The 25153-nt window shown below is 43.9% G+C and overlaps 1 protein-coding gene across 1 annotated transcript; it reads left to right on the plus strand.

Annotated features, from left to right (window-relative positions):
• The first annotated feature begins 4166 nt into the window (after nucleotides 1-4166).
• Nucleotides 4167-24997, plus strand: LOC146287794 (protocadherin Fat 4-like). Its single transcript, XM_084698722.1, has 10 exons — nucleotides 4167-5060; nucleotides 6829-6910; nucleotides 7205-8214; nucleotides 10033-10114; nucleotides 10505-11418; nucleotides 13873-14952; nucleotides 16779-16860; nucleotides 17161-18164; nucleotides 20624-21703; nucleotides 23897-24997. The coding sequence occupies exons 1-10, from the start codon at nucleotides 4167-4169 to the stop codon at nucleotides 24995-24997; spliced, it is 7329 nt and encodes a 2442-aa protein (XP_084554848.1).
• Nucleotides 24998-25153: the final 156 nt, after the last annotated feature.

Genomic DNA, 25153 nt, shown 5'->3' on the forward strand with positions numbered 1-25153 from the left:
CAGGCTATGTGAATATTTCATGTGCATGTGTTTGTTGTGTTCATACGGATTGAGTAATGTAGAGAGAATGTGTGCAGGGGGCTATATTAGAGTACACCAGTCTGTGTAGTGTACGTTCCTAGTTATATCTATGCAAACACACGACATCGTGGAGTGATTTAACTTCCGGTGAACACTGAGGAGGATAGAGGGAGCAGGGGAGGTGACACACACACACGCACGCATGCACGCGCACGCACACGCACACACACACGCACACACACACGCACGTCATTGCACCAGCAGAGGAGAGGAACACAGAGATGGAGGTGCATGGGTGTGTGTGCGTGTGTGTGTGTGGTGCGGGGGTTGTTGCCACGACGACTGGTTGAATCACAGTAAGGACTGCACCAATCCCATGTAAGAAGGGGATGTCAGCTGAGCAGGGTTAGGCTTGTGGTTTACAATGCAGAGACACAGGAGAGCGCCACCTGGTGGATGTGTTTCAGCCCTCCCTCACACACACACACACACAGACCTGCAGGAGGGCAGGGCTGAGCTGGGGGGGAAGGGAGAGCTGTGTGCGTGTGCACACTTGTAAGCCTGTGTGTGTGTGTGTGCTTTTACATAAGGTGTGTGTTTGTTTAAGTGTGCGTGTGTGTGCGTGCGTGTGTGTGCGTGTGTGATGCCCCACATTTTTTCTGACATCTTTTTTTGCAATTGGAGGCATCTGGATGTTTATGACCTTTTGTTCCATCATCATACAACTGCAAATACTTCAGCACGTCACAGATCTGAGAAATAACTGAACCTGATATGTGCTTATTGTTAACAAAACTGTTATTTATTTCTTTTACATGTGTTTCTGCCTCCTGTGCTGCCGTCACTGCCATAGGTAAGAGAATACATTTTGATATATCTTTATTTCCCTCCTCTCTACCTCCTGATCTATCTCTGTTTCTTGATTTCTCCCTGTCTTTCTCTCTGTGAATCTCTTTCACCAAAACACACACACACACACACACACACACACACAGCTGCACACCAGCAGTAGTGCTGTTATAAATAAATCAAAGCATTACAAAATGGTGGCCATCGAGAGGGTGGTCATGTGATATAGGTTACACGGGTGGGGTGTGCCTGGAATAATTTCCACGATGAAAATAGTCTGTTATTTCGCTACACTCGAATATATACAAACTCATCACAATGAAGTTCGTTGTGAATCTCAAATAATTACTATCTAGTGGGCGCCGAATGGCATTCATATTGCCATTAGATCTGTTTTTGTTCGCAAATGACATCCATTTGAGCAGTTCGGGAGATAGTTGTCTGCTCTCTTGCGTACGCAGCTCTCAGACACGCGCTGACGTCACTGGTGTGTGGCGCATGCACTAGCACAGGCTCTCCGCCTGTGTGGCGCTGTCCACCTGCGTGGTGCTGAAACGCTCCGCTCGAGCTGAGAGGCTTAGAGCTGGTTAGAGCGCTTGATCTTAAGTCACACTCATGGTGGGTTGTCCTTCAGGGCTTGGTCTCTTGCCACGAAACTGGGTCATGATGTTTCACTTGTTTTTTCGCACAGAATAGAAATATCCTGCATCAGGCTATTTTGTTTTGGTTTAATGGAAGTGATTTTGTATTTTCGCAGTTCTCTGTAATGTGTGTTGTATGCATTACATTACAGAGGCTTCATCAAGCCTCTGTAATGTCATCAAGGCTTCGTATATGTTAAATTAAGTTGGCAGTTGTTATTGTGTTGCCGTATTCGAATTATTTTCAGATTAGAGAGTAAAAAAATCTATTGAATCTATAAACGTCACCTATTTAACGTCACGTGCACCGTCTCTCCTCCCTCCCACCCTTCCTTCCCTTCTTCAGCTCGCGCCCCCTCCTGTGTGTGATATCAGGACTCTGTGTCTCTCCTCACGCGCTGCGCACACACAGGCTGCGCTTCCACCTCACTGCCACGCGACGGCAGAAACAGTATACAGCAGGATTAGGGCTTGATAGTCACACTGTACCATGTACTCTAGGTCTACATAATTAATAACAATTGGTTGTATTAATTTTTATTATGGTTATGATTTTCAAGACGTATATTCATCGTTTTATATTAGTATCACTGTTGTTATTAGTATGTGTGAAGAATATTTTATATTAGCAGAAGCAGTTTTTCCTATTTTTTAAGCATCACAAGTGTAGTTCAAAGGAATGCAGGACGTACAATGTGTTGGATGCGGTCAAAGCATCTAAATAGAAACAACCATAGACCATTGTTTTACATTGTGTAGGTGGCTCGGGGTCCACTAAACAGTCCTACCTGATTCTAGCCTATGCAATCCACTAAGGAAATAGTACTGTGTGTCTTTAAGGCAATGCGAGTGTGTGATTGGTTAGAAAAGAGGCTCCTCTCTGCCAATGCAGTACAGATCAGTAGTGAGGGATCTACTCCCTCCCCTCAGCAACAGCATCGCTACCCAGACCTTGCTCAGAGCTGGGAGCTCAACTACCAACGACTGGAGACAAAAGATGATCTGTTTCCTTGTCTTTGATATGTGTGATGAAAGCGAAACGGTGGATCGAGACGGTTTTCATGCTGTGTGTGGTGATCTGCAGTGAAAAGGAGAATGGAAGAAACCACCATAAGAATTCGATGCCCTTGGAAGTGGCACGTTCTGTGGATGTATATTTTTCTTCTTCTTATGGATACAACGGAGGCGCAAATTCGTTACATCGTTCCGGAGGAGTTAAACCAAGGCTCTGTGGTTGGAAATTTAGCTAAGGATCTGGGTTTAAGCATCTCTGATATATATGGCCGTAAACTGCGGATTGCATCAGAGAATGGAAAGCAGTATTTCAGCGTGGATTTGGGAAAGGGTGAATTGGTTGTCAGTGACAGGATAGACAGAGAGGGTTTGTGTGGAGAACAAGTCCAGTGCTTGTTACCGTTGGAGGTCGTCGTTGAAAATCCTTTACAGTTACACCAAGTTGAAATCGAAATTCAAGACATAAACGATAATTCACCTGGGTTTCTCAATTCTGAAATACTTTTAGAAATTGCAGAGTCAACTAATCCTGGTGCAAAATTCCCCCTGGAGAGCGCAAGTGATCCTGACGTTTCTTCAAATGGTCTAAGGTCTTATAGTATAAATGAAAACGATAATTTTGTATTAAACATTAAAACAGAAGATGGTACAAAAATCCCAGAGCTGGTCTTAAAGACACAACTAGACCGAGAGAAGCAGGCAGTTCATCAGCTTGTGCTAACAGCTGTAGACGGAGGGAATCCAACGCGCTCCGGCACCTCTGAAATAACTGTGGTAGTTTTGGATATCAACGATAACGAGCCACAGTTTGAGAAAGCTTTTTATGAAGTATCTGTTCCTGAGAATATACAAATTGGCACGTTAATAGTAAACGTAAAAGCACTAGATTCTGACGAAGGCCCGAATGGTGAAGTTGAGTATCACTTCAAAGATAAAACGTCAGAAACAACAAAGGCCATGTTTGACGTTGACTCAGAAACCGGGGACATCACTGTCAAAGGACCGCTAGACTATGAACAGTCGACCCTGCATAAATTTGACGTTATGGCAAAAGATAAAGGTATTCCACGAATGGCGGGACATTGTACTGTGAAAATTAATATTTTAGATATTAATGATAATGCTCCCGAAATTATAATAACGTCTTTAAGTAGCCCAATACCTGAGGACTCAGCTCCTGGTATGGTCATTGCACTTATCAGCGCAAAAGACCTAGACGTTGGTAAAAACGGTAAAGTTACGTTGAGTATGATGCCAGGCCCACCATTCACACTAAAGGCCTCCGCCTCCAACCGTTACGCACTGGTGACAAATGGTCCTTTGGATCGCGAATCTCACAGAGAATATGAAGTTGTTCTAAACGCAGTTGATTTGGGGTCGCCGTCATTGACTGCGAAGAAAATACTAAAGGTTGACATTTTAGATGTGAATGACAACGCTCCAATTTTCTCCCAGCCGTTGTATACGGTGTATGTGAAAGAAAACGGAACCCCTGGATCGATATTGTGTTCAGTAACCGCAACTGATCCAGATACAGGAGAAAATGCCAAGATATCATATTCTATACTAGACACGAAAGTGCAGGACGTTTCCGCCTCGTCTTATGTTTACATCAACTCAGACAACGGCAGCATCTATAGCATGCATTCGTTTGACTATGAGAAGCTGAAGGTGTTTCAGATTCAGGTGCAGGCAAAGGACCAGGGCTCTCCGTCTCTGAGCAGCAACGTCACGGTTCATGTTTTTATCCTGGACCAGAACGACAATGCCCCTTCTGTTATTTACCCCTTCGCCGTCATGGGCTCTGTCTCCCACCAGAAGATGCCGCGGTTCTCTAAAGCAGGCCACCTCGTCACCAAAGTAACGGCAGTGGACGCTGACTCGGGCCATAACGCCTGGGTTTCCTATAGACTGGCGGAGGCCACAGACGCCTCTCTGTTCAGCGTGAATCTGTACACAGGGGAGGTGAGGACTAAACGCGCTGTTTCAGAGCAGGATGACTCCTCTCAGAGGCTGCTTATAGAGATAAAGGACAACGGGGAACCCGTCCAGTCCACAACTGTCACTGTCAACATACTGGTAGAGGACGGGCTTCACGAGCCCATATCAGACTTTCACCTCAAAACTACAGAACCCAGCAAACGAAACAGTAAAATCACTTTTTATCAGATCGTCTCTCTGGCCTCCGTGTCAGTGTTGTCTTTGTTGACTTTCCTCATCTTAGTGGTGAAGTGCGCTAGAAACAGTCGGAGCAACTCTAGTTGCTGTATCAGACGGGCTGACTCTGACGGATACAAGAATCCCAACAGAAATCTGCAAATCCAGCTCAACAGTGACGGGCCTATTAAGTATGTGGAGGTCCTGGGAGGAGACATGTTGTCTCAGAGCCAGTCCTTCAGGTCGTGTATGTCTCCGATGTCAGAGTTCAGTGATTTCACCATGGTGAAGCCCAGCAGCACCACTGACTTTAAGGACATGATAAACGTGCTTGACGCATCACTTCCTGACAGCGCGTGGACGTTCGAGAGTCAGCAGGTAAGCTAAAAAAATCGTTGTTTTCTTGTTTTTTCTTCTATTGTGCAAGGAGGAACGTCATATATTTTTGATTAATGGAATGTAGTTTTTTATTCATTTCACATGGTATGCTGTTTCATATGAGGTGTAAATCTTAAAAATGAACTACAGGCCTAGGCTACTTGTTACCGGACCTGAAATGGCAACGGAGTTTAATTATTGGTGACAGCTATAGCAGTAAATCTTCAGTAGGCTATCACGTTGCTATTGCTTCCATGTATTTTAGTGCTGTTGGTGTATTGTGCCTTTCAAGACCAATTAACTTCATGACAAAACATCCATTTATTACTGTGTCAAACTTATAGTGATATACATATTTGCATTATCGATTTAGATAAGAACGTGAGAGAACAGCCTTGTCTCCATATGCTACTAAATGAAATGCACTCTGTACTGCGCTGTCTCTTTATGCTGCTCCCAGTCAGATTCTATTGGAGCGCTGTGAACCAATCATGTGCTTAACTTTACAAAGAGATCTAGTCCCTCCTCCTCCACCCAATCCACAACATAATGCTTATAGAGCTGGAGGAGACGGAGCTTCACTCAGATACAGAGAAAGGAGAACGTTGTTCACTTCTTTATCGAAAATAATAGCAATTATTTTGCTGCGTCGTCCTGCAATGAATTGGAATATAACCCATTTGCCTAATCTAAGGATACGTTCGTGGAAATGGAAACTTTAATGAAGATAAGGGTGTTACTGTGGTGCGCGTTGCTGCTGTCCTCGCTGCTATGGAATACAATAGAGGCGCAGACGCGCTACACCGTTCCCGAGGAGCTAGATATGGGATCCGTTGTTGGGAACATTGCGAAAGATCTTGGTTTGCAAATCTCGGAGATTTCTGATCGTAAACTGAGAATTACCTCTGATGGCGGTAAGCAGTATTTCACTGTGGACATGGGGAAAGGCGAGCTCATTGTTAATGAGAGGATAGACAGAGAGAGCCTATGTGGACAAAGCGCCGGTTGTCTGTTGCCTTTAGAAGCTATCGTAGAAAACCCACTGCAGATGTATCGAGCTGAGATCGAGATACAGGACATAAACGATAATTCTCCAGTTTTCCAAAATAGTCAAAACGTACTAAATGTTCCCGAGTCTACACTGCCAGGTGCAAGATTTCGTTTAGAGTCAGCCCAAGACCCAGATGTTGGCTCCAATTCATTACGCTCATACACCATCAGTAAAAACGAACATTTCGTTTTAGATATTAAAACAAAGAAAGATGGATCTAAAGTTCCAGAACTGGTTTTAGAAAAAGCGTTAGATAGAGAAAAACAGGCCACGCACCGCTTACGGCTCACAGCAGTAGATGGTGGAATACCAGCGAAATCAGGGACAGCAGAGATCACTATTCACGTGTTGGATAGTAATGATAATGCCCCTGTTTTTGAAGAAAGTACATATGACGTTAAACTAGCTGAAAATGCCACACCAGGTACTTTAGTTGTAATTAGCAAAGCAATTGACCTCGATGAAGGCGTCAACAGTGAGATAATATATTCATTTGGACCTCACACTGAGGAATCACTACAGAATCTAATCAGTATTGACCCCCAAACCGGTGAAGTAAAAGTGAAAGGAGAGATAGACTATGAGACAAGACGTTCTTTTAAGTTTGACATACTTGCAACAGACAAGGGTGTACCCCCAATGCAGGGCATTTGTAGTGTAAATATAGACGTTACGGATTTGAACGACAATGCCCCCGAAATCGTTTTGAAATCGCAGCCCAGTCCAGTTAAGGAAGATGCTCCTGTTGGAACTGTTGTTGCGTTGATCAGCGCTAAAGACATAGACTCTGGGAGCAATGGTAAAGTTAGCATTAGTTTACCGTCTGGTTTACCATTTACTTTAAAACCATCCATATCTAATAACTACGCTTTGGTGACCAATGCAGTTTTAGACCGGGAAACGAATTCAGAGTATGCCGTTGTGATTACAGCATCCGACGCCGGGACGCCGTCTCTCAGCTCAGAGAAAACAATTAAAGTTCGTATCTTAGACGTAAATGATAACTTGCCTGTTTTTAGCCAACCGTCATACACTATTTATGTGAAGGAGAATCTCACTCCGGGGTCTATACTCTGCTCTGTGTCTGCATCAGATCCAGATACAGGAGAAAATGCCAAGATATCATATTCTATATTGAGCACGAAAGTACAGGACGTCTCGACCTCGTCTTATTTTTACGTAAACTCAGACAACGGCAGCATCTACAGCATGCATTCGTTTGACTATGAGAAGCTGAAGGTGTTTCAGATTAAGGTGCAGGCAAAGGACCACGGCTCTCCGTCTCTGAGCAGCAACGTCACGGTTCATGTTTTTATCCTGGACCAGAACGACAATGCCCCTTCTGTTATTTACCCCTCCGCTGTCATGGGCTCTGTCTCCCACCAGAAGATGCCCCGGTTCGCTAAAGCAGGCCACCTCGTCACCAAAGTAACGGCAGTGGACGCTGACTCGGGCCATAACGCCTGGGTTTCCTATAGACTGGCGGAGGCCACAGACGCCTCTCTGTTCAGCGTGAATCTGTACACAGGGGAGGTGAGGACTAAACGCGTTGTTTCAGAGCAGGATGACTCCTCTCAGAGGCTGCTTATAGAGATAAAGGACAACGGGGAACCCGTCCAGTCCACAACTGTCACTGTCAACATACTGGTAGAGGACGGGCTTCACGAGCCCATCTCAGACTTCCACTTGAAAACTTCAGAGCCCAACAAACGGAACAGTAAAATCACTTTTTATCTGATCGTCTCTCTCGCCTCCGTGTCAGTGCTGTCTTTGTTGACTTTTCTCATCTTAGTGGTGAAGTGCGCTAGAAACAGTCGGAGCAACTCGAGCTGCTGTATCAGACGGGCTGACTCTGACGGATACAAGAATCCCAACAGAAACCTGCAGATCCAGCTCAACAGTGACGGGCCTATTAAGTATGTGGAGGTCCTGGGAGGAGACATGTTGTCTCAGAGCCAGTCCTTCAGGTCGTGTATGTCTCCGATGTCAGAGTTCAGTGATTTCACCATGGTTAAGCCCAGCAGCACCACTGACTTTAAGGACATGATAAACGTGCTTGACGCATCGCTACCTGACAGCGCGTGGACGTTCGAGAGTCAGCAGGTGAGCTCGGCAATTCTCTGTTTTCTTGTTCATGTCATGGGTTTGTTGTGCTTGAAGTTTTTGTATTTTATTTGTATTTTGTGCACAAGTAGGAACGTATTATTTTTTGATTAATTGAATGGAGGTTTATTTAATTAATTAGACATGGTAAGTTGTTTTATATGAGGTGTAAATCCAAAACAATTTACGATAGGCCTACTTATCGGTAATGTGGAGCTGTCCTGAATCGTGGACCTGAAATGGCAAAGGCGTTTAATTACGGTGACAGCTATAGCAGTAAACCGTTAGTAGGCTGTCACGATGCTATTGCTTCCATGTATATTGGGGCTTTTGGTGTGTTGTACCTTTTAAGACCAATTAACTTCATTAGCAAACATTCATTTATTACTGTGTCAAACCCATAGTGACTATTTGCGTTATTGATTTACATAAGAAGGTTAGAGAACAGCCTTGTCTCCACATGCTACTAAATGAGCTGCACTCTGTACTGCGCTGTCTCTTTATGGTGGAGCCCAGTCAGACTCCATTGGAGCGCTCTGAACCAATCATGTGCTGAACTGTACAAAGAGATCTAGTCCCTCCTCCTCCACCCAATCCACAACATAATGCTTATAGAGCTGAAGGAGACGGAGCTTCACTCGGATACAGAGATAGGAGCACGTTGTTCAGTTTATTGAAAATAATAGCTTTCAGTTGGCTTCGTCCTGCAATGCATTGGAATATAAAACATTTGCCTAATCTAAGGATACGTTCGTGGAAATGGAAACTTTAATGAAGATAAGGGTGTTACTGTGGTGCGCGTTGCTGCTGTCCTCGCTGCTATGGAATACAATAGAGGCGCAGACGCGCTACACCGTTCCCGAGGAGCTAGATATGGGATCCGTTGTTGGGAACATTGCGAAAGATCTTGGTTTGCAAATCTCGGAGATTTCTGATCGTAAACTGAGAATTACCTCTGATGGCGGTAAGCAGTATTTCACTGTGGACATGGGGAAAGGCGAGCTCATTGTTAATGAGAGGATAGACAGAGAGAGCCTATGTGGACAAAGCGCCGGTTGTCTGTTGCCTTTAGAAGCTATCGTAGAAAACCCACTGCAGATGTATCGAGCTGAGATCGAGATACAGGACATAAACGATAATTCTCCAGTTTTCCAAAATAGTCAAAATGTTTTGAATATTTTCGAATCTACACTGCCAGGTGCAAGATTTCGTTTAGAGTCAGCCCAAGACCCAGATGTTGGCTCCAACTCATTACGCTCATACACCATCAGTAAAAACGAACATTTCGTTTTAGATATTAAAACAAATAAAGATGGATCTAAAGTCCCAGAACTAGTTTTAGAAAAAGCGTTGGATAGAGAAAAACAGGCCACGCATCGCTTACGGCTCACAGCCGTAGATGGTGGAATACCAGCAAAATCAGGGACAGCAGAAATCACTATTTACGTGTTGGATATTAATGATAATGCCCCTGTTTTTGAAGAAAGTACATATGACGTTAAATTAGCGGAAAACACTCCAGCTGGAACTGTTGTTGTCAAAAGCAAAGCAGTAGACCCAGATGAAGGCGTCAACAGTGAGATAGTATATTCATTTGGACCTCACACTGAGGAATCACTACAGAATCTAATCAGTATTGACCCCCAAACCGGTGAAGTAAAAGTGAAAGGAGAGTTAGACTTTGAGACAAGGCATTATTTTAAATTTGACATTCTTGCAACAGACAAGGGTGTACCCACAATGCAAGGCCTCTGCAGTATAAACATAGACATTATGGATTTAAACGACAATGCCCCCGAGATAATTTTGAAATCTCAGCCCAGTCCAGTTAAAGAAGATTCTCCAGTTGGAACCGTTGTTGCGTTGATCAGCGCCAAAGACATAGACTCTGGGAGCAATGGTAAAGTTAGCATCAGTTTACCGTCTGGTTTACCATTTACTTTAAAACCATCGATATCTAATAACTATGCTTTGGTGACCAATGCAGTTCTCGACCGGGAAACTAATTCAGAGTATACCGTTGAGATTAAAGCATCCGATGCCGGGACGCCGTCTCTCAGCTCAGAGAAAACAATTAGAGTTCGTATTTTAGACGTAAATGATAACTCGCCTGTTTTTAGTCAGCCATCATACACTATTTACGTGAAGGAGAATCTCACTCCGGGGTCTATACTCTGCTCCGTCTCTGCATCTGATCCAGATACAGGAGAAAATGCCAAGATATCATACTCTATACTAAGCACGAAAGTACAGGACGTCTCGACCTCGTCTTATTTTTACGTAAACTCAGACAACGGCAGCATCTACAGCATGCATTCGTTTGACTATGAGAAGCTGAAGGTGTTTCAGATTAAGGTGCAGGCAAAGGACCACGGCTCTCCGTCTCTGAGCAGCAACGTCACGGTTCATGTTTTTATCCTGGACCAGAACGACAATGCCCCTTCTGTTATTTACCCCTCCGCTGTCATGGGCTCTGTCTCCCACCAGAAGATGCCCCGATTTGCTAAAGCAGGCCACCTCGTCACCAAAGTAACGGCAGTGGACGCTGACTCGGGCCATAACGCCTGGGTTTCCTATAGACTGGCGGAGGCCACAGACGCCTCTCTGTTCAGCGTGAATCTGTACACAGGGGAGGTGAGGACTAAACGCGCTGTTTCAGAGCAGGATGACTCCTCTCAGAGGCTGCTTATAGAGATAAAGGACAACGGGGAACCCGTCCAGTCCACAACTGTCACTGTCAACATACTGGTAGAGGACGGGCTTCACGAGCCCATCTCGGACTTTCACTTGAAAACTTCAGAGCCGAGCAAACGGAACAGTAAAATCACTTTTTATCTGATCGTCTCTCTGGCCTCCGTGTCAGTGTTGTCTTTGTTGACTTTCCTCATCTTAGTGGTGAAGTGCGCTAAAAACAGTCGGAGCAATTCGAGTTGCTGTATCAGACGGGCTGACTCTGACGGATACAAGAATCCCAACAGAAACCTGCAGATCCAGCTCAACAGTGACGGGCCTATTAAGTATGTGGAGGTCCTGGGAGGAGACATGTTGTCTCAGAGCCAGTCCTTCAGGTCGTGTATGTCTCCGATGTCAGAGTTCAGTGATTTCACCATGGTTAAGCCCAGCAGCACCACTGACTTTAAGGACATGATAAACGTGCTTGACGCATCACTTCCTGACAGCGCGTGGACGTTCGAGAGTCAGCAGGTAAGCTCGGCACAACATTTGTATTAGTTCTCGTCTGCTTGGTGACCAAGTCGTCGTTAATTCGATATATTTGTATTTGTAATGCGGTTTGACGTTTTCGAGCCTAATGTCCGCAGTAGCTTAATCATCTTTTTCTTTCAACTTATTTTCTTGTCAGCCTGGGTCCATTGCATTTGATAAAACTGGGTTCTTCTCTTACTCTTTTTACGTTTTAGGTTAGTAACACGAATAATTAGAAGGACTATCCCCTTCATCATTAATGCTAAGTTGTTTTTGCTCTTGAGGAAACGAGGGCATTTTGAGGGGCTGTGCTGCTCGCTCGCCCTCGGGACTTGAGTGTGGCGCTGTCCATGGTTCTGATTTTCTGTTCCTCGTGTTTTGACTTCTGTGTCATCATAATATTACGCCTATAACATGTTAACCGGAAACAGATTTTTCAGTGATTACGTTTTTTTTTTACATACGACAGTTATAATCTTAATATACATGTCTGAAAGATATGACCTTCATTGTTTGTGCTGAAATATAATAAGCAATTGGATTATGTTCGATAGTCGTTGTTTCTTGATGCTGAATCCACTGCATATTGATAACGTCCACGGCTTTTATGGTAAATACAGTTTTGAAAAGCTGTTCACTGCTTTCACATTCGTTCTTTTTTGTATCTTGCCATATTCGTATCTTTCAACATCAAAATTTGTATCTTGTATCTTGAATTTAAACCATTCTCAGTGTTAGACTTCAAACAAATACTATTGTAAAACTGTACGTTGACATAACTTTCTGTAAGACCTCAAGCTTCACATCATGCCTCACATACCGTACTGTGTGTTTAAGGAGCAGCACTGCTCACAGTCTATTGGAGCATTAGAGTACCAATAGCATACCGAGATTCACAAAGAGATCTGCTCCCTCCCTAGGCTACAGCACCATAATCGTGCAATGACTAGGGCTGAGAAGGACGGAGCTGCAACCGCAGAATGGAAATTACAAACCGTTTGTGCAGCGATGATCAGTAAGATCTCTTGACTGTTATTACACTGGCAATGTCTAACAAATTAAGACATCTGGCAACTGTTCTTTTTCTCAAGCATGGGAATCCTATTTGGAACGATGTTTTTACATTTGCGGACGGTGATATTGCTCTCTCTCATGTGGAATATAACGGAGGCGCAAACTCGCTACTCAATTCCAGAGGAGATGAACGTGGGATCCGTTGTTGGAAATTTAGCTAAAGATTTGGGATTGGAAATTTCAGAGATTTATGACCGTGAACTAAGAATAGACTCAGAGGGCGGTAAGCAGTATTTCACTGTGGACTTGGGGAAAGGCGAGCTCATTGTTAATGAGAGAATAGACAGAGAGAGCCTATGTGGACAAAGCGCCGGTTGTCTGTTGCCTTTAGAAGCTATAGTAGAAAACCCACTTCAGATGCATCGTGTTGAAATTGAGATAAATGACATAAATGACAATTCACCTGTTTTTCAAAGCAACCAGAATATCTTGAGCGTTGCTGAGTCTACCGTACCGGGTGTAAAGTTTCGTTTAGATTCAGCTCAAGACCCGGATGTGGGCTCAAATACAGTACGCTCATATACACTCAGTAAAAACGAACATTTTACTTTAAATATTAAAACTAAGGATGGGAATAAAGTTCCCGAGTTAGTTTTACATAAAACGTTAGACAGAGAGCAAATAGCAACACACACTCTCTATCTGACGGCCGTAGATGGCGGAAATCCAGCAAGATCCGGCACAACAGAAATCATTGTTCGAGTTCTAGATCATAATGACAACGCACCTACATTTGAAAAGTCACTTTATGACGCAAAACTGCTAGAAAACACCCAAGTTGGGACCATTATTCTAACCGTTAAAGCTTTAGATCTAGACGAAGGTGTCAATGGCGAAATATTATATTCTTTTGAGCCACACACACTTGAATTCATTCAGAATCTGTTCTCAATTGATTCTGAAACGGGAGAAATCGGTGTCCGTGGCAAGATAGATTTTGAAAATGCAGGTGTTCATAAATTTGATGTTGTTGCAACAGACAAAGGACCTCTTGCAATGCAAGGACTTTGTACAGTTGAAATAGACGTAATAGATGTGAACGACAATATCCCTGAGGTAATTTTGAAATCTAAACCCAACCCTGTCAGAGAAGACGCACCAATTGGCACTGTTGTAGCTCTTCTACGAGCAAAAGATTTAGATTCAGGCGATAACGGTAAAGTTAGTCTAACTTTACCACCCGGCATTCCATTTAAATTAAAGCAATCAATGTCTAACAATTACGCTTTGCTTACTGATATCACACTGGACAGGGAATCAAATCCAGAGTACAGAATAGAGATAGTAGCAGAGGATTCTGGGACACCCCCTCTATCATCAAGGCAGATCATTACGGTAAGAGTTCTCGACGTTAACGATAATCCCCCGGTTTTCTCTCAGACGTTATATACGGTGTATGTGAAAGAAAACGCAACCCCGGGATCGATATTGTTTTCAGTAACCGCCTCTGATCCAGATACAGGAGAAAATGCCAAGATATCATACTCTATACTAGACACGAAAGTGCAGGACGTTTCTGCCTCGTCTTATGTTTACATCAACTCAGACAACGGCAGCATCTACAGCATGCACTCGTTTGACTACGAGAAGCTGAAGGTGTTTCAGATTCAGGTGCAAGCAAAGGACCACGGCTCTCCGTCTCTGAGCAGCAACGTCACGGTTCATGTTTTTATCTTGGACCAGAACGACAATGCCCCTTCTGTTATTTATCCCTTCGCCGTCATGGGCTCTGTCTCCCACCAGAAGATGCCCCGGTTCTCTAAAGCAGGCCACCTCGTCACCAAAGTAACGGCAGTGGACGCTGACTCGGGCCATAACGCCTGGGTTTCCTATAGACTGGCGGAGGCCACAGACGCCTCTCTGTTCAGCGTGAATCTGTACACAGGGGAGGTGAGGACTAAACGCGCTGTTTCAGAGCAGGATGACTCCTCTCAGAGGCTGCTTATAGAGATAAAGGACAACGGGGAACCCGTCCAGTCCACAACTGTCACTGTCAACATACTGGTAGAGGACGGGCTTCACGAGCCCATCTCAGACTTTCACTTGAAAACATCAGAGCCGAGCAAACGGAACAGTAAAATCACTTTTTATCTGATCGTCTCTCTGGCCTCCGTGTCAGTGTTGTCTTTGTTGACTTTCCTCATATTAGTGGTGAAGTGCGCTAGAAATAGTCGTAGCAATTCGAGTTGCTGTATCAGACGGGCTGACTCTGACGGATACAAGAATCCCAACAGAAACCTGCAGATCCAGCTCAACAGTGACGGGCCAATTAAGTATGTGGAGGTCCTGGGAGGAGACATGTTGTCTCAGAGCCAGTCCTTCAGGTCGTGTATGTCTCCGATGTCAGAGTTCAGTGATTTCACCATGGTTAAGCCCAGCAGCACCACTGACTTTAAGGACATGATAAACGTGCTTGACGCATCGCTACCTGACAGTGCGTGGACGTTCGAGAGTCAGCAGGTGAGCTCGGCAATTCTCTATTTTATTGTTCATGTCATGGGTTTGGTGTGCTTGAAGTGTTTGTATTTTATTTTTATTTTGTGCACAAGTAGGAACGTATTATTTTTTTTATTAATTGAATGTAGGTTTATTTAATTAATTTGACATGGTATGTTGTTTTATATCCGGTGTAAATCCAAAACAATATACGATAGGCCTTCTTCTCGGTAATGTGGAGCTGTCCTGAATCGTGGACCTGAAATGGCAAAGGCGTTTAAATACGGTGACAGCTATAGCAGTAAACCGTTAGTAGGCTGTCACGGTGCTATTGCTTCCATGTATATTGTGCTTTTGATTTATTGTACCTTTCAAGACCATTTAACTTTATTAGCAAACATCAATGTATTACTTTGTCACACCCACAGTGATATACATATTTACGTTATTGATTTACATAAGAAGGTTAGAGAACAGCCTTGTCTCCAAAAGCTACTAAATGAGCTGCACTCTGTACTGCGCTGTCTCTTTATGGTGGAGCCCAGTCAGACTCCATTGGAGCGCTCTGAACCAATCATGTGCTGAACTGTACAAAGAGATCTAGTCCCTCCTCCTCCACCCAATCCACAACATAATGCTTATAGAGCTGAAGGAGACGGAGCTTCACTCGGATACAGAGAAAGGAGAACGTTGTTCAGTTTATTGAAAATAATAGCTTTCAGTAGGCTTCGTCGTCCTGCAATGCATTGGAATATAAAACATTTGCCTAATCTAAAGATACGTTCGTGGAAATGGAAACTTTAATGAAGATAAGGGTGTTACTTTGGTGCGTGTTGCTGCTGTCCTCGCTGCTATGGAATACAATAGAGGCGCAGACGCGCTACACCGTTCCCGAGGAGCTAGATATGGGATCCGTTGTTGGGAACATTGCGAAAGATCTTGGTTTGCAAATCTTGGAGATTTCTGATCGTAAACTGAGAATTACCTCTGATGGCGGTAAGCAGTATTTCACTGTGGACATGGGGAAAGGCGAGCTCATTGTTAATGAGAGGATAGACAGAGAGAGCCTGTGTGGACAAAGCGCCGGTTGTCTGTTGCCTTTAGAAGCTATCGTAGAAAACCCACTGCAGATGTATCGAGCTGAGATCGAGATACAGGACATAAACGATAATTCACCAGTTTTCCAAAATAGTCAAAATGTTTTGAATATTCCCGAGTCTAAAATGCCAGGTGCAAGATTCCGTTTAGAGTCAGCCCAAGACCCAGATGTTGGCTCCAACTCGTTACGCTCATACACCATCATTAAAAATGAACATTTCGTTTTAGATATTAAAACAAAGAAAGATGGATCTAAAGTTCCAGAACTGGTTTTAGAAAAAGCGTTAGATAGAGAAAAACAGGCCACTCACCGCTTACGGCTCACAGCAGTAGATGGCGGAATTCCAGCGAAATCAGGGACAGCAGAAATCACTATTCACGTGCTGGATATAAATGATAATGCGCCATTTTTTGAAGAAAGTACACATGATGTTAAATTAGCTGAAAATACTCCAGCCGGAACGGTAGTTGTCACTAGCAAAGCAATAGACCTCGATGAAGGAGTCAACAGTGAGATAGTATATTCATTTGGACCTCACACATCAGAGTCAATACAGGACATGATAAGTATAGATCCCCAGACAGGTGAAGTCAAAGTACAGGGAGACATAGATTACGAGACAAGCCATTCCTTTAAATTTGACATTCTTGCAACAGACAAAGGGTATCCCTCTATGGAAGGCGTCTGTAGTGTAAATGTAGAAATCATGGATTTAAACGACAATGCCCCCGATATCATTTTGAAATCGCAGCCCAGTCCAGTTAAAGAAGATGCTCCTGTTGGAACTGTTGTTGCGTTGATCAGCGCCAAAGACATTGACTCTGGGAGCAATGGTAAAGTTAGCATTAGTTTACCGTCTGGATTACCATTTACTTTAAAACCATCCATATCTAACAACTATGCTTTGGTGACCAATGCAGTTCTAGACCGGGAAACTAATTCAGAGTATGCCGTTGAGATTAAAGCATCCGATGCCGGGACGCCGTCTCTCAGCTCAGAGAAAACAATTAGAGTTCGTATCTTAGACGTAAATGATAACTCGCCTGTTTTTAGTCAGCCATCATACACTATTTACGTGAAGGAGAATCTCACTCCGGGGTCTATACTCTGCTCTGTGTCTGCATCCGATCCAGATACAGGAGAAAATGCCAAGATATCATACTCTATACTAAGCACGAAAGTACAGGACGTCTCGACCTCGTCTTATTTTTATGTCAACTCAGACAACGGCAGCATCTACAGCATGCACTCGTTTGACTATGAGAAGCTGAAGGTGTTTCAGATTCAGGTGCAGGCAAAAGACCACGGCTATCCGTCTCGGAGCAGCAACGTCACGGTTCATGTTTTTATCCTGGACCAGAACGACAATGCCCCTTCTGTTATTTACCCCTCCGCTGTCATGGGCTCTGTCTCCCACCAAAAGATGCCCCGGTTCGCTAAAGCAGGCCACCTCGTCACCAAAGTAACGGCAGTGGACGCTGACTCGGGCCATAACGCCTGGGTTTCCTATAGACTGGCGGAGGCCACAGACGCCTCTCTGTTCAGCGTGAATCTGTACACAGGGGAGGTGAGGACTAAACGCGCTGTTTCAGAGCAGGATGACTCCTCTCAGAGGCTGCTTATAGAGATAAAGGACAACGGGGAACCCGTCCAGTCCACAACTGTCACTGTCAACATACTGGTAGAGGACGGGCTTCACGAGCCCATCTCAGACTTTCACCTCAAAACTACAGAACCCAGCAAACGGAACAGTAAAATCACTTTTTATCTGATTGTCTCTCTGGCCTCCGTGTCAGTGATGTCTTTGTTGACTTTCCTCATCTTAGTGGTGAAGTGCGCTAAAAACAGTCGGAGCAATTCGAGTTGCTGTATCAGACGGGCTGACTCTGACGGATACAAGAATCCCAACAGAAACCTGCAGATCCAGCTCAACAGTGACGGGCCTATTAAGTATGTGGAGGTCCTGGGAGGAGACATGTTGTCTCAGAGCCAGTCCTTCAGGTCGTGTATGTCTCCGATGTCAGAGTTCAGTGATTTCACCATGGTGAAGCCCAGCAGCACCACTGACTTTAAGGACATGATAAACGTGCTTGACGCATCACTTCCTGACAGCGCGTGGACGTTCGAGAGTCAGCAGGTAAGCTCGGCACAACATTTGTATTAGTTCTCGTCTGCTTGGTGACCAAGTCGTCGTTAATTCGATATATTTGTATTTGTAATGCGGTTTGACGTTTTCGAGCCTAATGTCCGCAGTAGCTTAATCATCTTTTTCTTTCAACTTATTTTCTTGTCAGCCTGGGTCCATTGCATTTGATAAAACTGGGTTCTTCTCCTACTCTTTTTACGTTTTAGGTTAGTAACACGAATAATTAGAAGGACTATCCCCTTCATCATTAATGCTAAGTTGTTTTTGCTCTTGAGGAAACGAGGACATTTTGAGGGGCTGTGCTGCTCGCTCGCCCTCGGGACTTGAGTGTGGCGCTGTCCATGGTTCTGATTTTCTGTTCCTCGTGTTTTGACTTCTGTGTCATCATAATATTACGCCTATAACATGTTAACCGGAAACAGATTTTTCAGTGATTACGTTTTTTTTTTTTACATACGACAGTTATAATCTTAATATACATGTCTGAAAGATATGACCTTCATTGTTTGTGCTGAAATATAATAAGCAATTGGATTATGTTAGATAGTCGTTGTTTCTTGATGCTGAATACACTGCATATTGATAACTTCCACGGCTTTTATGGTAAATACAGTTTTGAAAAGCTGTTCACTGCTTTCACATTCGTTCTTTTTTGTATCTTGCCATATTCTAATCTTTCAACATCAAAATGTGTATCTTGTATCTTGAATTTAAATCATTCTCAGTGTTAGACTTCAAACAAATACTATTGTAAAACTGTACGTTGACATAACTTTCTGTAAGACCTCAAGCTTCACATCATGCCTCACATACCGTACTGTGTGTTTAAGGAGCAGCACTGCTCACAGTCTATTGGAGCATTAGAGTACCAATAGCATACCGAGATGCACAAAGAGATCTGCTCCCTCCTTAGGCTACAGCACCATAATCGTGCAATGACTAGGGCTGAGAAGGACGGAGCTGCAACCGCAGAATGGAAATTACAAACCGTTTGTGCAGCGATGATCAGTAAGATCTCTTGACTGTTATTACACTGGCAATGTCTAACAAATTAAGACATCTGGCAACTGTTCTTTTTCTCAAGCATGGGAATCCTATTTGGAACGATGTTTTTACATTTGCGGACGGTGATATTGCTCTCTCTCATGTGGAATATAACGGAGGCGCAAACTCGCTACTCAATTCCAGAGGAGATGAACGTGGGATCCGTTGTTGGAAATTTAGCTAAAGATTTGGGATTGGAAATTTCAGAGATTTATGACCGTGAACTAAGAATAGACTCAGAGGGCGGTAAGCAGTATTTCACGGTGGACATGGGGAAAGGCGAGCTCATTGTTAATGAGAGGATAGACAGAGAGAGCCTATGTGGACAAAGCGCCGGTTGTCTGTTGCCTTTAGAAGCTATCGTAGAAAACCCACTTCAGATGCATCGTGTTGAAATTGAGATAAATGACATAAATGACAATTCGCCTGTTTTTCAAAGCAACCAGAATATCTTGAGCGTTGCTGAGTCTACCGTACCGGGTGTAAAGTTTCGTTTAGATTCAGCTCAAGACCCGGACGTGGGCTCTAATTCCATACGCTCATACACACTCAGTAAAAATGGACATTTTAATTTGAATGTCAAAACTAACAAGGATGGTACAAAAGTTCCCGAGTTAGTTTTAGATAAAATGTTAGACAGAGAACAATTAGCAACACACACTCTATATCTAACGGCTGTAGATGGTGGAAATCCAGCGAGATCTGGTACAACAGAAATAGTTGTTCGAGTTCTAGATCATAATGACAATGCACCTTCATTTGAAAAGTCACTTTATGACGCAAAACTGCTAGAAAGCACCCAGGTCGGAACCATTATTCTAACCGTTAAAGCTTTAGATCTAGACGAAGGTGTCAATGGAGAAATAGTTTACACTTTTGAGCCGCACACTCCTGAATTTATTCAGAATCTGTTTACAGTTGATTCTGAAACGGGAGAAATAGCTGTGCATGGAAAGCTAGATTTTGAAAATGCAAGCTTTCATAAATTTGATGTTCTTGCAACAGACAAAGGAACTCTTGCAATGCATGGACTGTGTACAGTTGAAATAGACATAATTGATGTGAACGACAATGTCCCCGAAATCATTCTGAAATCTAAACCCAACCCTGTCAAAGAAGACGCAACAATCGGCACTGTTGTAGCTCTCCTACGAACAAAAGATTTAGATTCAGGCGATAACGGTAAAGTTAGTCTAACTTTACCACCCGGCATTCCATTTAAATTAAAGCAATCAATGTCTAACAATTACGCTTTGCTTACTGATATCACGCTGGACAGGGAATCAAATCCAGAGTACAGAATAGAGATAGTAGCAGAGGATTCTGGGACACCCCCTCTATCATCAAGGCAGATCATTACGGTAAGAGTTCTCGATGTTAACGATAATCCCCCGGTTTTCTCTCAGACGTTATATACGGTGTATGTGAAAGAAAACGCAACCCCGGGATCGATATTGTTTTCAGTAACCGCCTCTGATCCAGATACAGGAGAAAATGCCAAGATATCATACTCTATACTAGACACGAAAGTGCAGGACGTTTCTGCCTCGTCTTATGTTTACATCAACTCAGACAACGGCAGCATCTACAGCATGCACTCGTTTGACTACGAGAAGCTGAAGGTGTTTCAGATTCAGGTGCAAGCAAAGGACCACGGCTCTCCGTCTCTGAGCAGCAACGTCACGGTTCATGTTTTTATCCTGGACCAGAACGACAATGCCCCTTCTGTTATCTACCCCTCCGCCGTCATGGGCTCTGTCTCCCACCAGAAGATGCCCCGGTTCGCTAAAGCAGGCCACCTCGTCACCAAAGTAACGGCAGTGGACGCTGACTCGGGCCATAACGCCTGGGTTTCCTATAGACTGGCGGAGGCCACAGACGCCTCTCTGTTCAGCGTGAATCTGTACACAGGGGAGGTGAGGACTAAACGCGCTGTTTCAGAGCAGGATGACTCCTCTCAGAGGCTGCTTATAGAGATAAAGGACAACGGGGAACCCGTCCATTCCACAACTGTCACTGTCAACATACTGGTAGAGGACGGGCTTCACGAGCCCATCTCAGACTTTCACTTGAAAACTTCAGAGCCGAGCAAACGGAACAGTAAAATCACTTTTTATCTGATCGTCTCTCTGGCCTCCGTGTCAGTGTTGTCTTTGTTGACTTTCCTCATCTTAGTGGTGAAGTGCGCTAGAAACAGTCGGAGCAACTCGAGCTGCTGTATCAGACGGGCTGACTCTGACGGATACAAGAATCCCAACAGAAACCTGCAGATCCAGCTCAACAGTGACGGGCCTATTAAGTATGTGGAGGTCCTGGGAGGAGACATGTTGTCTCAGAGCCAGTCCTTTAGGTCGTGTATGTCTCCGATGTCAGAGTTCAGTGATTTCACCATGGTGAAGCCCAGCAGCACCACTGACTTTAAGGACATGATAAACGTGCTAGACGCATCGCTACCTGACAGCGCGTGGACGTTCGAGAGTCAGCAGGTGAGGTTTTTAATGAATATATTTCCCTCTTTGTTCCAACTGTTTATTTATTTGTTGGCAGAACGTTATGGCTTGCGTCATAATCGTTAAAAAATACGTTTAAAACATTCCCTTTTATTACAAGCAGCTGGCTACATTTACTCAGATTGTCCACCTTATTTTGCCATTCTGTACTACGCGTCACACAGTTATCGTTCATTTTTGATGCGTAACTTGAATTTGATATTGTGTGTGATATAACCTACGAAAACAATGATTAATACTTGAATCACTACGATACCTTTTGCTCTTGCCTTTCAAACACGCTCATTGCCCTTTCATTTCAGCACCATTGCTGTGGTCAGCGACTGCCTCCACAGGCTAAGTCTAATGCTGGCCATTATAAATGTGGCATCTTATACATGATTTAGCCTACATTGATGCAGCACAATAGGGGCATTAATATTGATTTAATGAATCACTATCATTAATAAACGCTAGACAATGGATTTTAACCACAAAGCCCCATTCAAATATCAGATAGTGTTTGCATTTGCTTGTTATACAGCGTCCTGTACCTTTAAGTTTACTCCTCATAGCTATTGGTTTGTGTATGCTTGTGTTGTCCACCAATAGCGTGCAGAGCTGCACAAAGAGATCTTTTCCCAACCCCCGTAGCATCGTCTACGCTGATCAGTGGTGGGAGAGATGTGTCTTTCCTGTGTGATCATTATGTCAGTCCATATAACGGAGTATTCTTCCCTGCGGTGGAACATCTAACATGGTTTATGTCGTTTTTTTTTATTATCTTAGTCTCATTGATGGGACACTTTATTCAGGGAAATGAGAAGCTGGAGGAATAAACTGCTTTCGGGATGGCTCGCGCCCTTGCTTTTCTATTTCGTCTCGTGGAATACAATAGCGGCACAGATTCGGTACAACATACCCGAGGAGCTGAAAGAGGGTTCAGTCGTTGGAAATCTAGCAAAAGATCTGGGTTTGGATCTTTCTGAGATCTATGAGCGTAATTTGCGGATAGCATCATCTCAAGATGGGAAGCAGTACTTCACTGTGGATTTAAGTAAAGGTGAGCTCGTAATAAATGAGAGAATTGACCGAGAGACGCTTTGCGGACAAAACTCTGCTTGTCTGATGCCCGTACAAGTAGTGATTGAAAACCCCTTACAGTTGCATCGTGTGGAAATTGAACTGCAGGATATAAATGACAATGCGCCTAGTTTTCACACAAAAGAAAGCATATTGAGTATAGCAGAATCTAGCACGTCGGGGGCTCGTTTTCCTCTGGAAAGCGCAGAAGATCCCGATGTTGGGAGCAACGGCTTGCAGTCATATGAGATTAATAAGAATAACTATTTTAAACTGAACGTGAAAACTCTTCAAAACGGAAACAGGGTGCCAGAGTTAATATTAGACAAAGCTTTAGACAGAGAGAAGCAGTCTGTTCATCAGATTGTGTTGACTGCATTAGATGGAGGGAACCCGGTAAGATCGGGCACTACACTAATTCGTGTTAATGTTAAAGACACTAATGACAACGAGCCCCAATTTGAACAAGCAACTTACAAAACTCAGGTTTATGAAAATGCTATCCATGGCTTAAGTGTTCTAAATGTTAAAGCCACCGACTTAGATGATGGACTAAACGGTGAAATTGAATATGGCTTTGGGACGCACACATCTGATGCGGTGAAAAAAGCATTTGCTGTAAACTGTGAATCTGGAGAGATTACAGTTGTGGGGACTCTCGATTATGAAACGAGTAAATCGTACACATTTGATGTACGCGCTAAAGACAAAGGCAATCCAGAACTAGAAGGACACGCGTCTGTGCAGGTAGATATAATAGACGAAAATGATAACGCACCAGTTGTTATTCTAACGTCACTGCCTAGTCCTGTGAAAGAAAACGCACCTCTCGGGACAGTGATAGCTTTGATAAATGTACAAGATTCAGACTCAGGTAAAAATGGCCATGTAAACGTAGAAATCCCTACTGGCTACCCATTCGAGTTAAAACCTTCATTTGATAATCACTATTCTTTGGTAACAAAATCCGTTTTAGACCGTGAAGTTAATCCTGAATATGAGATTGAAATAGTAGCTACTGACGAGGGCACACCTCCTCTTAAAATTACAAAGTCTGTCAATGTTAAAGTATTAGATGTTAATGACAACTACCCAATATTCACTCAGACTTCATATGACATTTACATCAAAGAAAACAATGCGGCAGGTGCGTCTTTATTTTCAGTTAGTGCCTCTGATAAGGACCAGGCTAAGAACGCGTTGCTCTCTTATTCCATCGTAGACTCCACATTTCAAAATATCCCAGCGTCGTCATACTTCTACATCAATTCAGACAACGGCACCATCTACAGTATGAGCTCATTCGATTACGAAAAAGTTCAACGTTTCCAGATAACGGTTCAAGTGAAGGACCAGGGTTCTCCGTCTCTGAGCAGCAACGTCACGGTTCATGTTTTTATCTTGGACCAGAACGACAATGCCCCTTCTGTTATTTACCCCTCCGCTGTCATGGGCTCTGTCTCCCACCAGAAGATGCCCCGGTTCGCTAAAGCAGGCCACCTCGTCACCAAAGTAACGGCAGTGGACGTTGACTCGGGCCATAACGCCTGGGTTTCTTATAGACTGGCGGAGGCCACAGACGCCTCTCTGTTCAGCGTGAATCTGTACACAGGGGAGGTGAGGACTAAACGCGCTGTTTCAGAGCAGGATGACTCCTCTCAGAGGCTGCTTATAGAGATAAAGGACAACGGGGAACCCGTCCAGTCCACCACAGTCACTGTCAACATACTGGTAGAGGACGGGCTTCACGAGCCCATCTCAGACTTTCACTTGAAAACTTCAGAGCCGAGCAAACGGAACAGTAAAATCACTTTTTATCTGATCGTCTCTCTGGCCTCCGTGTCAGTGTTGTCTTTGTTGACTTTCCTCATCTTAGTGGTGAAGTGCGCTAAAAACAGTCGGAGCAATTCGAGTTGCTGTATCAGACGGGCTGACTCTGACGGATACAAGAATCCCAACAGAAACCTGCAGATCCAGCTCAACAGTGACGGGCCTATTAAGTATGTGGAGGTCCTGGGAGGAGACATGTTGTCTCAGAGCCAGTCCTTCAGGTCGTGTATGTCTCCGATGTCAGAGTTCAGTGATTTCACGATGGTGAAGCCCAGCAGCACCACTGACTTTAAGGACATGATAAACGTGCTTGACGCATCACTTCCTGACAGCGCGTGGACGTTCGAGAGTCAGCAGGTGAGGTTTTGCAAGTTTTAAGAAAACAATTGTCAGCCACTGATCTTGTTCATACAATGTGATTTTATGTGTCATTGGGCACACGCGCTTCTAGCAATTTTGATTTACCTTAATTATTCCAAAGTTGCATCCGCCTTTACTGTTAATACACTATGCAAGCTCAGCATAAAATATCGA

This window comes from Hypomesus nipponensis, chromosome 5, assembly GCF_054491055.1.
Source record: "Hypomesus nipponensis isolate SF chromosome 5, ASM5449105v1, whole genome shotgun sequence".
NCBI lineage: Eukaryota > Metazoa > Chordata > Actinopteri > Osmeriformes > Osmeridae > Hypomesus > Hypomesus nipponensis.